The sequence below is a fragment of the Gigantopelta aegis genome, chromosome 15 (assembly GCF_016097555.1).
Source record: "Gigantopelta aegis isolate Gae_Host chromosome 15, Gae_host_genome, whole genome shotgun sequence".
NCBI classification, from domain to species: Eukaryota; Metazoa; Mollusca; class Gastropoda; order Neomphalida; family Peltospiridae; genus Gigantopelta; species Gigantopelta aegis.
The window spans coordinates 45,247,928-45,259,706 of record NC_054713.1 but is presented as its reverse complement, the minus strand read 5'-3'; the positions used below and the strand labels follow the sequence as shown (position 1 = coordinate 45,259,706).

The 11,779-nt window shown below is 40.7% G+C and overlaps 1 protein-coding gene across 1 annotated transcript in view; it reads right to left on the bottom strand.

Annotated features, from left to right (window-relative positions):
- Positions 1-1,484: 1,484 nt before the first annotated feature.
- Positions 1,485-11,779, bottom strand: part of LOC121389854 (alkaline phosphatase, tissue-nonspecific isozyme-like) — a 20,204-nt gene continuing 9,909 nt past the window's right edge. Inside the window, exons 5-9 of the mRNA XM_041521501.1 lie at positions 10,009-10,111; positions 7,912-8,052; positions 6,627-6,818; positions 4,170-4,283; positions 1,485-2,110 (exon numbers count right to left, since the gene is read on the bottom strand). Coding sequence (XP_041377435.1) covers positions 1,818-2,110; positions 4,170-4,283; positions 6,627-6,818; positions 7,912-8,052; positions 10,009-10,111 — 843 coding nt within the window. The 3' untranslated portion in view covers positions 1,485-1,817. The remainder of the gene's footprint in view (positions 2,111-4,169; positions 4,284-6,626; positions 6,819-7,911; positions 8,053-10,008; positions 10,112-11,779) is intronic.

The following is an 11,779-nucleotide window of genomic DNA, read 5'->3' as shown; positions in this document are numbered from 1 at the left end:
TGTTTAACAATGTTTATGTTAAACTATTTTTTTCTGTCAAGAATAAATGTTAATAATGGCGATTTAAATTATTATAATTAAGGCAGCAGATACCCACATATCCAGGGCAGTACCTGGAGGGGTGGTAGTACAGAAAGAATCAGGGCACACTGATGGGGGTGTTCTTCAAGTACACAAAAAGGAGACCTTAAAAACTAAAAAACTCATTGTACTTGGAGTGCAGTTGCCCGCCCCCCCCCCCCCCCCCCCCCCAGGTACAGCCCTGATTTCACAAAACTGGACGGAATTCTTGTTAAAAGGTGTGCCAAATATACTTGTGTCTTGTTACGAGTGCAATAAAGTCTTTTTATACGTTATTCGTGTTTGATCATTTCCGTTATTGTCTGTATGTGACCTACAACCGTCTGACGGATATTACAATATTCGTAGTGTTTACACCAATGCAAAATGTAAGAGCTCTGTACTTTGTACCTTTTTTTTTTTTATTATAATTTTTTCGAGCATGTCTATCCCGGGTCCCGTCTCTGGATAGCCAGGGGCCCGACCTGGGACAGAAAATACATAGACAGATAATAGACATAATTACACTGATACAAGAACAACCACACGCCCCAAAAAAACCCCAACCACAACAACCTCCCCCCCCCCCCCCCCCCCCCAAAAAAAAAAAAAATCAATTCATAGCACTTAAAAAAAACAAAATCAAATTTAATTTGTCTTTTTTTTTTAATCGATGTCTGATGGTGAATTTTTAAAAATATACAATGGCGTTAAGCTGATCGTTAGTAAGCAAAATATTTTTAAAGAATGCATCAATATTTTGGTTTTCCAAAAGTTACGATATTAATAATCATGATGACTGAATCGGTAAAACTATTTCTAAACCAGCAAGGGTTGGTTTTAACTTGAAGATGGCGCAGATAGCGCCAATGTCGGCTATTTGAAAGTCAAAACTGGCGACTCCGTAAACGTGTTATAGTTGAGAATCGGTAGCATTTATATCAAGAAGAAAATCACACCAGCATAGGCGTCGGGAGCGGGGAATGGGGTGGGAGCAGGGAACAGGGTGGGGCCGTGAAATCACTACTGAACTCGTACATGAATAGCACTGGGGTTAGTTCTAGCTCTGAACAGTCTTCAACACCCTACAAGTATCAGAGGCGTCAGACATTTTATGGTTAAGGACCACATATGGGCGACTCTTTTTCGATTAGCAGCAAGGGATCTTTTATATGCACCATCCCATAGACAGGATAGCACAAACCACGACCTTTGATGTACCATTCGTGATGCAATGGCTGCAATGAGAAATAGCCCAATGGACCCACCGACGGGGATCGATCCCAAACCGACCGCGCATCAAGCGAGCGCTTTACCACTGGGCTACGTCTCGTTCCCATTTTTTCCATTAACGGCAGAAATAAAATACAATAAAAATAAATGTAATGATTGTGCTTGATTTAACAAATGAATAACAAAATATATAAAAGGCATATTTTATTAATTAAAATGTATTTCTGAGAGTTTTCTAAAGACAGCTTTATAAAAAGACTTGTTTAATCTCAGAACAGCATGGCGCTGATTAAGGCAAGATGGCGCTAGACTACTGAGGCATGGTGCCGAACCATGCTAAAACAAGCTGATTAAGGCAAGGTGGTGCCGTCCATGCTGAAACAAGCTAGGCAAAACACTATAATGTTCAGTCATTTCAGTCATGAAAAAGGTATCCAAGTCGGAAATATCTTACAATGACCACCAACTCTTGACAGTCTCTTTAACCCCCCCCCCCCCCCCCCCCCATTTTTTTTATTTTTTTATTAAAATGGCCGACTCAACAAACACACCACAACTACAGTCAGTAACCACCACGCTGTCACCCGTTCCCTTGACACACCGGATGTGGGTGGCACGAGTGACTTGACGCACTTTTTGTCGTCTGCGTACTCCCCGACGCAAGACGCGAAGGCCATGACGTGGGCGATGTAGTTCTGCTGGTGAACCCCGTGGAAGAGGTGCGACATGGGGCCGCGTGCGTAGATGGCCACGTCCTCGCCTCCGTGAGTCTCGTAACTCAGCGGCACGCCCGCACTCTGGTGATACGTCTTGTTCTCTGTCGGTCACAAAAAAAAAAAAAAAAACTTTTTTTTTTTTTAAAGGGGCGGTATCAAAATTGCATACCTGTACAATGATAAAAAGGAAAAAGTTTTGTTGTGAACAGTAAAGGTTGAAGTGCGTGGACACAAAAGGCACAGGGACCAACTTGTCAAAATGATACGGCCCCCAATGTGGAGAAAACTAAAAGGTGAAAAGTAAATGTTTTATTTAACGACGCACTCCAACACATTTTATTTACGGTTATATGGCGTTGGACATATGGTTAAGGACCACACAGATGTTGAGATAGGAAACCTGCTGTTGCCACTTCATGGGCTACTCTTTTTCGATTAGCAGCAAGGGATATTTTATATGCACCATCCTACAGACAAGATAGTACATACCACGGCCTTTGTTACACCAGTTGTGGAGCACTGGCTGGAACGAGAAATAGCCCAATGGGCCCACCAATGGGGATTGATCCTAGACCGACCGCGCATCAAGCGAATGCTTTACCACTGGCCTACGTCCCGCCCCTTAGAAGGTGAAAAAGCAGCACTAATATTTTTAGGGATGACTCATTCGACACCAGGATCCACTTCTGCAATATATAACGCGGAGAGGTACATTTGATTGTGATAGGGCAGAGCGGGAGGGGTAGCAGGCATGACTAATTTTTGTTTATCCCCGACCTAGCTATTGCCCCAACCGGCCTCGGTGGCGTCGTGGTTAGGCCATTGGTCTACAGGCTGGTAGGTACTGGGTTCGGATCCCAGTCGAGGCATGGGATTTTTAATCTAGATACCGACTCCAAACCCTGATCCATAACTGGTTCAACAAAGGCCATGGTTTGTATTATCCTGCCTGTGGGAAGCGCAAATAAAAGATCCCTTGCTGCTAATCGGAAAGACTAGCCCATGTAGTGGCGACAGCGGGTTTCCTCTCAAAATCTGTGTGGTCCTTAACCATATGTCTGACGCCATATAACCGTAAATAAAATGTGTTGAGTGCGTCGTTAAATAAAACATTTCTTTCTTTCTTTTCATTCTATTGCCCCGTGACTGATACATCAAAAGCCATGGTGTCCAGGCTGTGGGAAAGTGCTTAACGATCCCTTTCTGTCATTGGCATAGCCAGCATACATATTGGGGGCATCCATAAGCTCCTACTGGGGGCAGGAGCACTTTAATTTGTATATGCAAAGTGTATTGGGGCGACAAGCAAATATAAAAGTTATTGTGTGGAAACATCTGTGAGGTCCTTAAAGGGACATTCCTGAGTTTGCTGTAATTTTTAAGATGTTATCGACTAACAGAGACTTCTTAACGATTGTTATTACATATCAAATATATTTTTCTGCATAAAATATCAGTGGCTGTATATTAAACGTGTTTCTGATCGTTCTAATATTTGTACTAGGTTAAATTTCATTTTATTTCCTAAAATACGATTTTTTCGTACGTACGAAATTATTTTAAGACAAAATCCAGTTTAGGCTTCTTACAAATATTAAGACGACCAGAAACACATTGAATATACAGACACTAATATTCTAAACAAGAAAGTATTTTTAATATGTAAGTTTAATCGTAGAAATATTTTATTAGTAGGAAATATCTTACAATGCAGAAATCTCAGGAATGTCCCTTTAACCATATGTCCGACGTTGAGTTGCGGATTGTCTGTTATTTATTTTACGTTCATCGGGATATGAAAAAAAAATCATCCTCTGCTGATATGGATTTTTTGTTTAACGACACCACCAGAGCACATTAATTAATCATCGGCTATTGGATGTCACACATTTGGTAATTCTGACACGTAGTCATCAGAGGAAACCCGCTACATTTCCCCCAATGCAGCAAGGGATCTTTTATGTACATCCACCCACAGCCAGGATAGCACATACTACATACCACGTCCTTTGGATATACCAGTCGGGGTACACTGGTTGGAACGAGAATGGGCCCACTGACGGGGATCGATCCCAAACCGAGCGCTTTACCACTGGGTTACGTCCCGCCCGTCAGCTGATATGATGCCCACATGGCCACGTGAACCCGATTTGTACTAACCTACAACGTCATTGGTGAGATTGGCGTTATGTTGGGTACTGTATCCGGGGCCGTTGGCGTACGCCAGAGTTGTGAACGTGTGGTTGTTGTTATCCAACGCATTGTCGACCACTCCTGAAAAACAAAACCTTTGTTCAAATTCTTTGTTTTAGTATTAATATTAATAGGATATTGAACGAGCTTCCGTTTCGTATCATGTTTATGTCCAGAGTGAAATAATTTTCAGTTGTCATCAGCTTTAGCTATTTTACGAGGGACAAAAACATGATACAAAATAGTAGCAAGTTTAATATCTAATTTATTACCCTTCTTCTTCTCCGTATTGAACCATCTCTTCACAGATGCACCAAGGACGGTTCTTGTAGATATAATAAACAATTTTTTTTTTTAAAGATTTTCCATTTGGAATGCGATTTAGACTTTACCCATAATCCATCTTAATTTATATTATTCAACTCGTTTGGTTGACGTTCATGTAAGGTTGTAGTGCGCCAATCGATGACGTAATCTTGTGACGTTGAAGTGTTACGTCCCACCAGATATTTTTTAACCATATAGGTAATAATAAAAATAATATTCTAAAGCTGCTTCCCCCTCAATACATTTCGAGCACTATTTCTGTAAAATCGAGTTCCTTGCTTGAAATATTTGATGCACACCTGTTTGCATAAAATTCAGATGTTTTCATTGTTTATGGAAGCAGGCGTGTGTGCAAAGGGGTGTGTGTGTGGGGTGGGTGGGTGGGGTGGGTCAGGGGTCAAAACCACTCACTGTTCATGCACATTTTTTTCAATATACGTTTTAAGGGAGCATGACTCGACCCCCATAAACCTCGGTTGCCACAATCTAGACCTACCTTGCTACAATTCCTGTACAGAGAAGATTGTTTTGCGCCTGTACTGGTGAGCTATAAAATGGCATCCCTCCTACAGACCGTGTTAGAACCAAATATCGTGGTTAAAATCAGCTCATGACTGTCATAACTTCTTTTTGGAATCACCCTTTTACACAGATTTGGTATTGAATATGCTAATAGTTCGTAATATTCATGTAATATTACACCCCACTTGTTAGCTATTCTGGTATATATATATACATTGTATATATATATATATATATATATATATATATATATATATATATATATATATATATATATATATATATATATATATATAGTCAAACCTGTCTAAAACAGTCACACAAGGGAGTAGATAAAACTGGCCGCTTAAGACAGGTGGCCGCTGATTACAGGTTGCGACATATAGTATTTAAAACATTTGTTGTTGCTTCTGTTTTAGCGTCTGTACTGCTAATTAACGGATGTGTGCTTCACAGTTTACTATAAATAAACGTTTGACATGTCGCCTCCTTCAGGAAAAACTGCAACTGGAATGTATTAAATTAACAGTTCTCAACAAGTTTGTTTTCTCTTTCCATTTAATTATTTAATTTCTACTTCATGCAGTGTATTGTCATAGTAAGTGAACCTACAAATGCCAAGCGTAGCCTGCCCAGAGGCAATTAGATGCACTCCATAGCCATACTTTCTTAATTGATACACAGTAGAGATGTCGGGACTGAATGGGTACTAGTATTCCTGAAGGTGTGAAGATTGGTTATTTGCTGCACCTTATCGCTGTTCTTAAATATCCCTTTTATATAATAGTAAACCTTTACTGTGGCCGATTAATACAGGTGTTTTAGCGATTTGGGATCCGATTTGGGTGGCCGCTGACCGCGTTAGACAGGTGACCGCTTATTACAGGTGCATTTACATTATAAATCGTTTGGGAGTGGCCGCTTAAGGCAGGTGACCGTTGATAACAGGTGGCCGCTAGGACAGGTTTGACTGTGTATATATATATATATATATATATATATATATATATTATATATATATATATATATATATATATATATATGACCCTGTTTATAATGGACCTACAAAGCCTTACACGTGTGTAACTAAGTGTATTTACAAAAAAAAATGCTTAAAGGGACATTCCTGAGTTTGCTGCATTGTAAGATGTTTCCGACTAATAAAATATTTCTACGATTAAACTTATATATTAAATATATTTTCTTGTTTAGAATATCAGTGTCTGTATATTCAATGTGTTTCTGGTCGTCTTAATGTTTGTAAGAAGCCCAAAATGGATTTTGTCTTCAAATAATTTCGTACGTACGACACAAATAATACTTTAGGAAATAAAATGAAATTTAATCTAGTACAAATATTAGAACGATCAGAAACACGTTTAATATATAGCCACTAATATTTTATGAAGAAAAATTTATTTGATATGTAATTACAATCGTTAAAAAGTCTTTGTTAGTCAATAACAGCTTAAAATTGCGGCAAACACAGGAATGTCCCTTTAAACACCCATGTTTGGAAAAAAACAAACAGAATTCGTAAAATTCAGCACAATGTTTCTAAAAATTGTCACTGACCGAAAATGGGATTTCCTCTTGACGGGTATCCCCCAAAACTGAACGTGTGTGAGTGGTCGGCGGTGACGATAATCAGCGTGTCCGTCTGTGACGTCATCTCTACCGCCTTGGCAACAGCGTCTGCGAAGGCCACAGTGTCATGAATAGCGTACACAGCTTCGCTGTTGTGGTGTCCGTGGTCTATTCGTCCTCCTAGAAAACATCATCATCATCAACGGCGGGTAGAGAAACTACAACTACACAACAATAGCATCATCAACGGCCTTACAACACCATCGACAACTACAAAACAACATTAACAATAAATTATAACACGTCTGTCTGTTTGTCTGCCTGCCTGCCTGCCTCTCTCTCTCTCTCTCTCTCTCTCTCTCTCTCTCTCTCTCTCTCTCTCTCTCTCTCTCTCTCTCTCTCTCTCTCTGTATATTGTCTCCGTCTCTTCCTCTTTTCTCTCTCTCCCACCTTCCCTCTCTATTTCTGGCTCTCACACTCGCGCACATTTTGATTTCATTTTGATTAATCCCCACTCCCCGCCCCATTTTTTAGTTTTGACGGGAGTTGAGTTACCAAATTGTGTTTTGTCCCCTTCATCTCTCACCGCCCTGCCTCCACCCTCACACTGTCCTAACGCCCTGTATTACACCAGTACCTTCTACAAGCATGAACAATCCACCCCACCCCATCCTTCTCTCTCACCGCCCTGCCTCCACCCTCACACTGTCCTAACGCCCTGTATTACACCAGTACCTTCTACAAGCATGAACAATCCACCCCACCCATCTTTTTCTCACACCGCTCTGCCTCCACCCTCTAACAGTCCTAACGCCCTGTATTATACCAATACCTTCTACAAGACTGAATAATCCACCCTACCCCATCCTTCTCTCTCACCGTCCTGCCTCCACCCTCACACTGTCCTAACGCCCTGTATTATACCAGTACCTTCTACATGCATGAATAATCCACCCCACCCCATCCTTCTCTCTCACCGCCCTGCTTTCGCTCGCTAACAGGAAGAAGGAAATGTTTTATTTAACGACGCACCCAACACATTTTATTTACGATTATATGGCGTCAGACACATGGTTAAGGATCACACAGATATAGAGAGAGGAAACCCGCTATCGACACTTCATGGGCTACTCTTTTCAATTAGCAGCAAGATATTTTTTTATATACACCATCCCACAGACAGGATAGCACATACCACGGCCTTTGTTACACCAATTGTGGAGCACTGGCTGGAACGAGAATAACGCCTGTATTATACCAGTAAAAAATGTACCTTCTACAAGCATGAAGAATCCGTTTGCGTTCTTCTTGAGGACCTGTATGGCCTTCGCCGTCATTTGAGCCAGGGACGGTTCACCAGCTTTATCCAACTTCCGGTCCAGTTCGTACTGCATGTGATCTTGGTTAAACAGACCTGAAAACACAGCGCATAGACATGGAATGATACTTTATCATAGGGGACTGAGGGAATATTCCTTTTAAAATCGCCAGTTTCCTAGAGGTACGTTTGCTGACCCCCCCCCCCCCCCATCTCCCCATCCCCACCCCCTTCTAGTTCAAACTGCATGTGATTGTGGTTAAACAGACATGTAAAACAACGCATAGACATGTAGGCCGACACTTTTTAAGCGGGGACAGTAATTATTATCTTTAAAATCGCCAGTTTCCTAGAGTTATCAGCTCCCCTCCACCCCGCCCACCTCTAGTTCAAATTGCATAGAATCTTCGTCAACAGACCTGTAAAACACAACACATAGACATGTGTGATGATAGCAGTGGCGGATCCAGAAAATCCATTTAGGGGGGCCCCAGTGACATGAGGTGGAATGCAAAGGAAAGTTTGAGGGAGGTTTGGAAGGGGATCGTAAAAAAAAAAAGAAAATTAATATATAATAAAATTATAACTATCGCAAAATTTAGGGGGGTCCGGGCCACTGCCCCCCCCCTCCTCCCCCCAGATCCGCATCTGGATACTTCAACTCGTACAATTAAGAAAATGTCTACGACAAAAAACATGTCGTGGGGAAATAACTCGAATATAGTTCACAGTTAAAAAAAAAAAATTAAAAAAAAAAAAAATTCGTGGACAATTAAAAACTCCACGGCAAATCTCCACGACATTGCCGATTGCCGTGAGAAATTGCAGAGGTTGTACTTTATCAGCGGGGACTAAGGGAATATGTCATGATAAAAAGTTCGAGTTTGTTTTGTTTTCAACACCACTAGAGTACATTGGTTTATTAATCATCGGCTATTGGATGTCTTAACATTTGGTAATATTGATAGTCTTAGAGAGTAAATCCGCTACATGTTTTCCATTAGTAGCAAGGGATCGTTTAAATACACCATTCCACAGACAGAATAACACATACCACGGCCTTTAATATACCAGTCATATTTCACCGGTTGGAACGAGAAATAGCCCAATTGGCCCACCGACGGGGATCAATCCAAGACCAACCATGCATCAAACGAGCGCTTTACCACTGGACTACGTTCCGTCCCCTTCTCTTGCCTCATAGGTTTAAAACAAAACGTAAAAATTGCTCGTCTCCTTCAAACACATCTTAGGACTGAAATGCCATTTCTACATGTATACCTGTTAGCCCGAGTACTCTGACCGTAAGTCGTTTCAACCAGTGCCCCACAACTGGACAAAGGCCGTTGTATGTGCTTTTCTGTCTGTGAGAAAGTGCATATAAAAGATCCCTTGCTGCCTGTCGTAAAAGAGTAGCATATGTGGTTTCCAAATTACCAAATTACCAAATGTTTGACATCCAATAGCCGATGATTAATTAATCAATGCGCTCCAGTGGTGTCGTTAAACAAAACAAACTTCTGACCGTAAGAGAGTAAGACGGACATTTGGACAGTTATGACGCTCGTATTACGGCCAAAGAATAATTGCGCAGTCCCTGCCTACCTAACGGTAGTTGATTTCCACTCACTGAATCTGATAACAAATATTTAATACTGATAACTGATAACAAATACTTGACATATTAATAATTAATACAGACATTACAGGAAGAAACGCGTCCGCACCTACGTATTTAAACGTAACGTCAGTGAAAGGAGTGCGGTTTCTTTCTTTCTGTAGTGTGTATATTAATGATTAATATGTCAAATATTTGTCATCAGCGAACTCGAAAATGATCGATGTAAAGATATTTAATGTCAAACATAGGATTGTTGTTGGATTAAGACACTTAAAGCGGGAATCACTGACTACCGTTTGGTATGCACAGCTTGCGCAGTTTTGATATACAGTTTGCTCTGGCCGTAGTCATAAGGTTATAACTGTCCAAATGTCCGTGTTGCTCTCGTGGTCCGAGTACTCGGGCTAGTATATATATACCAGTATACGTACCGAGGACATAGTCGGTGGATGATGGGTCTATGTTGTCGAATTCAGTATGGTTCCATACGTATTTATACTTGCGACCTTTTTCCTTCTGTTTGTCGATCCACTCCTTGAAAGAAAACAACAAAAACAGGACATGAATAAGTGTTTAACATATTCTTATTTCGACACCGAACAATAAGAAAAAAGCGCCTTTTTCAGTTTACAGTGCACATAATTGAGTCCTGATTCTTTCTCACCAAATCTACTCCCCACCCTGCCAATCCCGCCCCGACTGTTCCATTGCAGTTTATTTAAGGGTAGATTAAATCAGCTTTTTTATAGTTATCGAAACGACAAAACCATTATCCACAATCAAAACCATATCTTTGCACAATAGGTATTTGGTTGACGAATTTCTATCCAGTGCCTCATCTTTAGGAGGACAGCCACTCCCGGGGAAATCTTTTACTGGACCATACATCCTTTCTGTACCACCACATAGAGGACTGCCACTCCCAGACTAGTTTACTAAATCAAAACTAGCACAGGACAGAGCTTATTGGAATACACATAGCTGTGATAACATACTCATGAATCACTGTCTAGTTTGTGAGGTACACACCCTTGTATATGTATTCTTTAGAGTCTCTCAGTCTAGTTTGTGGGGTACACACCCTTGTATTTGTATTCTTTAGAGTCTCTCAGTCTAGTTTGTGGGGTACACACCCTTGTATTTGTATTCTTTAGAGTCTCTCAGTCTAGTTTGTGGGGTACACACCCTTGTATTTGTATTCTTTAGAGTCTCTCAGTCTAGTTTGTGAGGTACACACCCTTGTATTTGTATTCTTTAGAGTCTCTCAGCCTAGTTTGTGGGGTACACACCCTTGTAGTTTCTTTAGTGTCTAGTTTGGTACACACCCTTGTATTTGTATTCTTTAGAGTCTCTCAGCCTAGTTTAGTATTGTATTCTTTAGAGTCTCTCAGCCTAGTAGGTACACACCCTTGTATTTGTATTCTTTAGAGTCTCTCAGTCTAGTTTGTGGGGTACACACCCTTGTATTTGTATTCTTTAGAGTCTCTCTTTAGAGTCTAGTCTAGTTTGTGAGGTACACACCCTTGTATTTGTATTCTTTAGAGTCTCTCAGTCTGTTTGTGAGTGTACACACCCTTGGTACACACCAGTCTTGTATTTGTATTCTTTAGAGTCTCTCAGTCTAGTTTGTGGGGTACACACCCTTGTATTTGTATTCTTTAGAGTCTCTCAGTCTAGTTTGTGGGGTACACACCCTTGTATTTGTATTCTTTAGAGTCTCTCAGTCTAGTTTGTGAGGTACACACCCTTGTATTTGTATTCTTTAGAGTCTCTCAGTCTAGTTTGTGAGGTACACACCCTTGTATTTGTATTCTTTAGAGTCTCTCAGTCTAGTTTGTGGGGTACACACCCTTGTATTTGTATTCTTTAGAGTCTCTCAGTCTAGTTTGTGAGGTACACACCCTTGTATTTGTATTCTTTAGAGTCTCTCAGTCTAGTTTGTGGGGTACACACCCTTGTATTTGTATTCTTTAGAGTCTCTCAGTCTAGTTTGTGGGGTACACACCCTTGTATTTGTATTCTTTAGAGTCTCTCAGTCTAGTTTGTGAGGTACACACCCTTGTATTTGTATTCTTTAGAGTCTCTCAGTCTAGTTTGTGAGGTACACACCCTTGTATTTGTATTCTTTAGAGTCTCTCAGTCTAGTTTGTGAGGTACACACCCTTGTATTTGTATTCTTTAGAGTCTCTCAGTCTAGTTTGT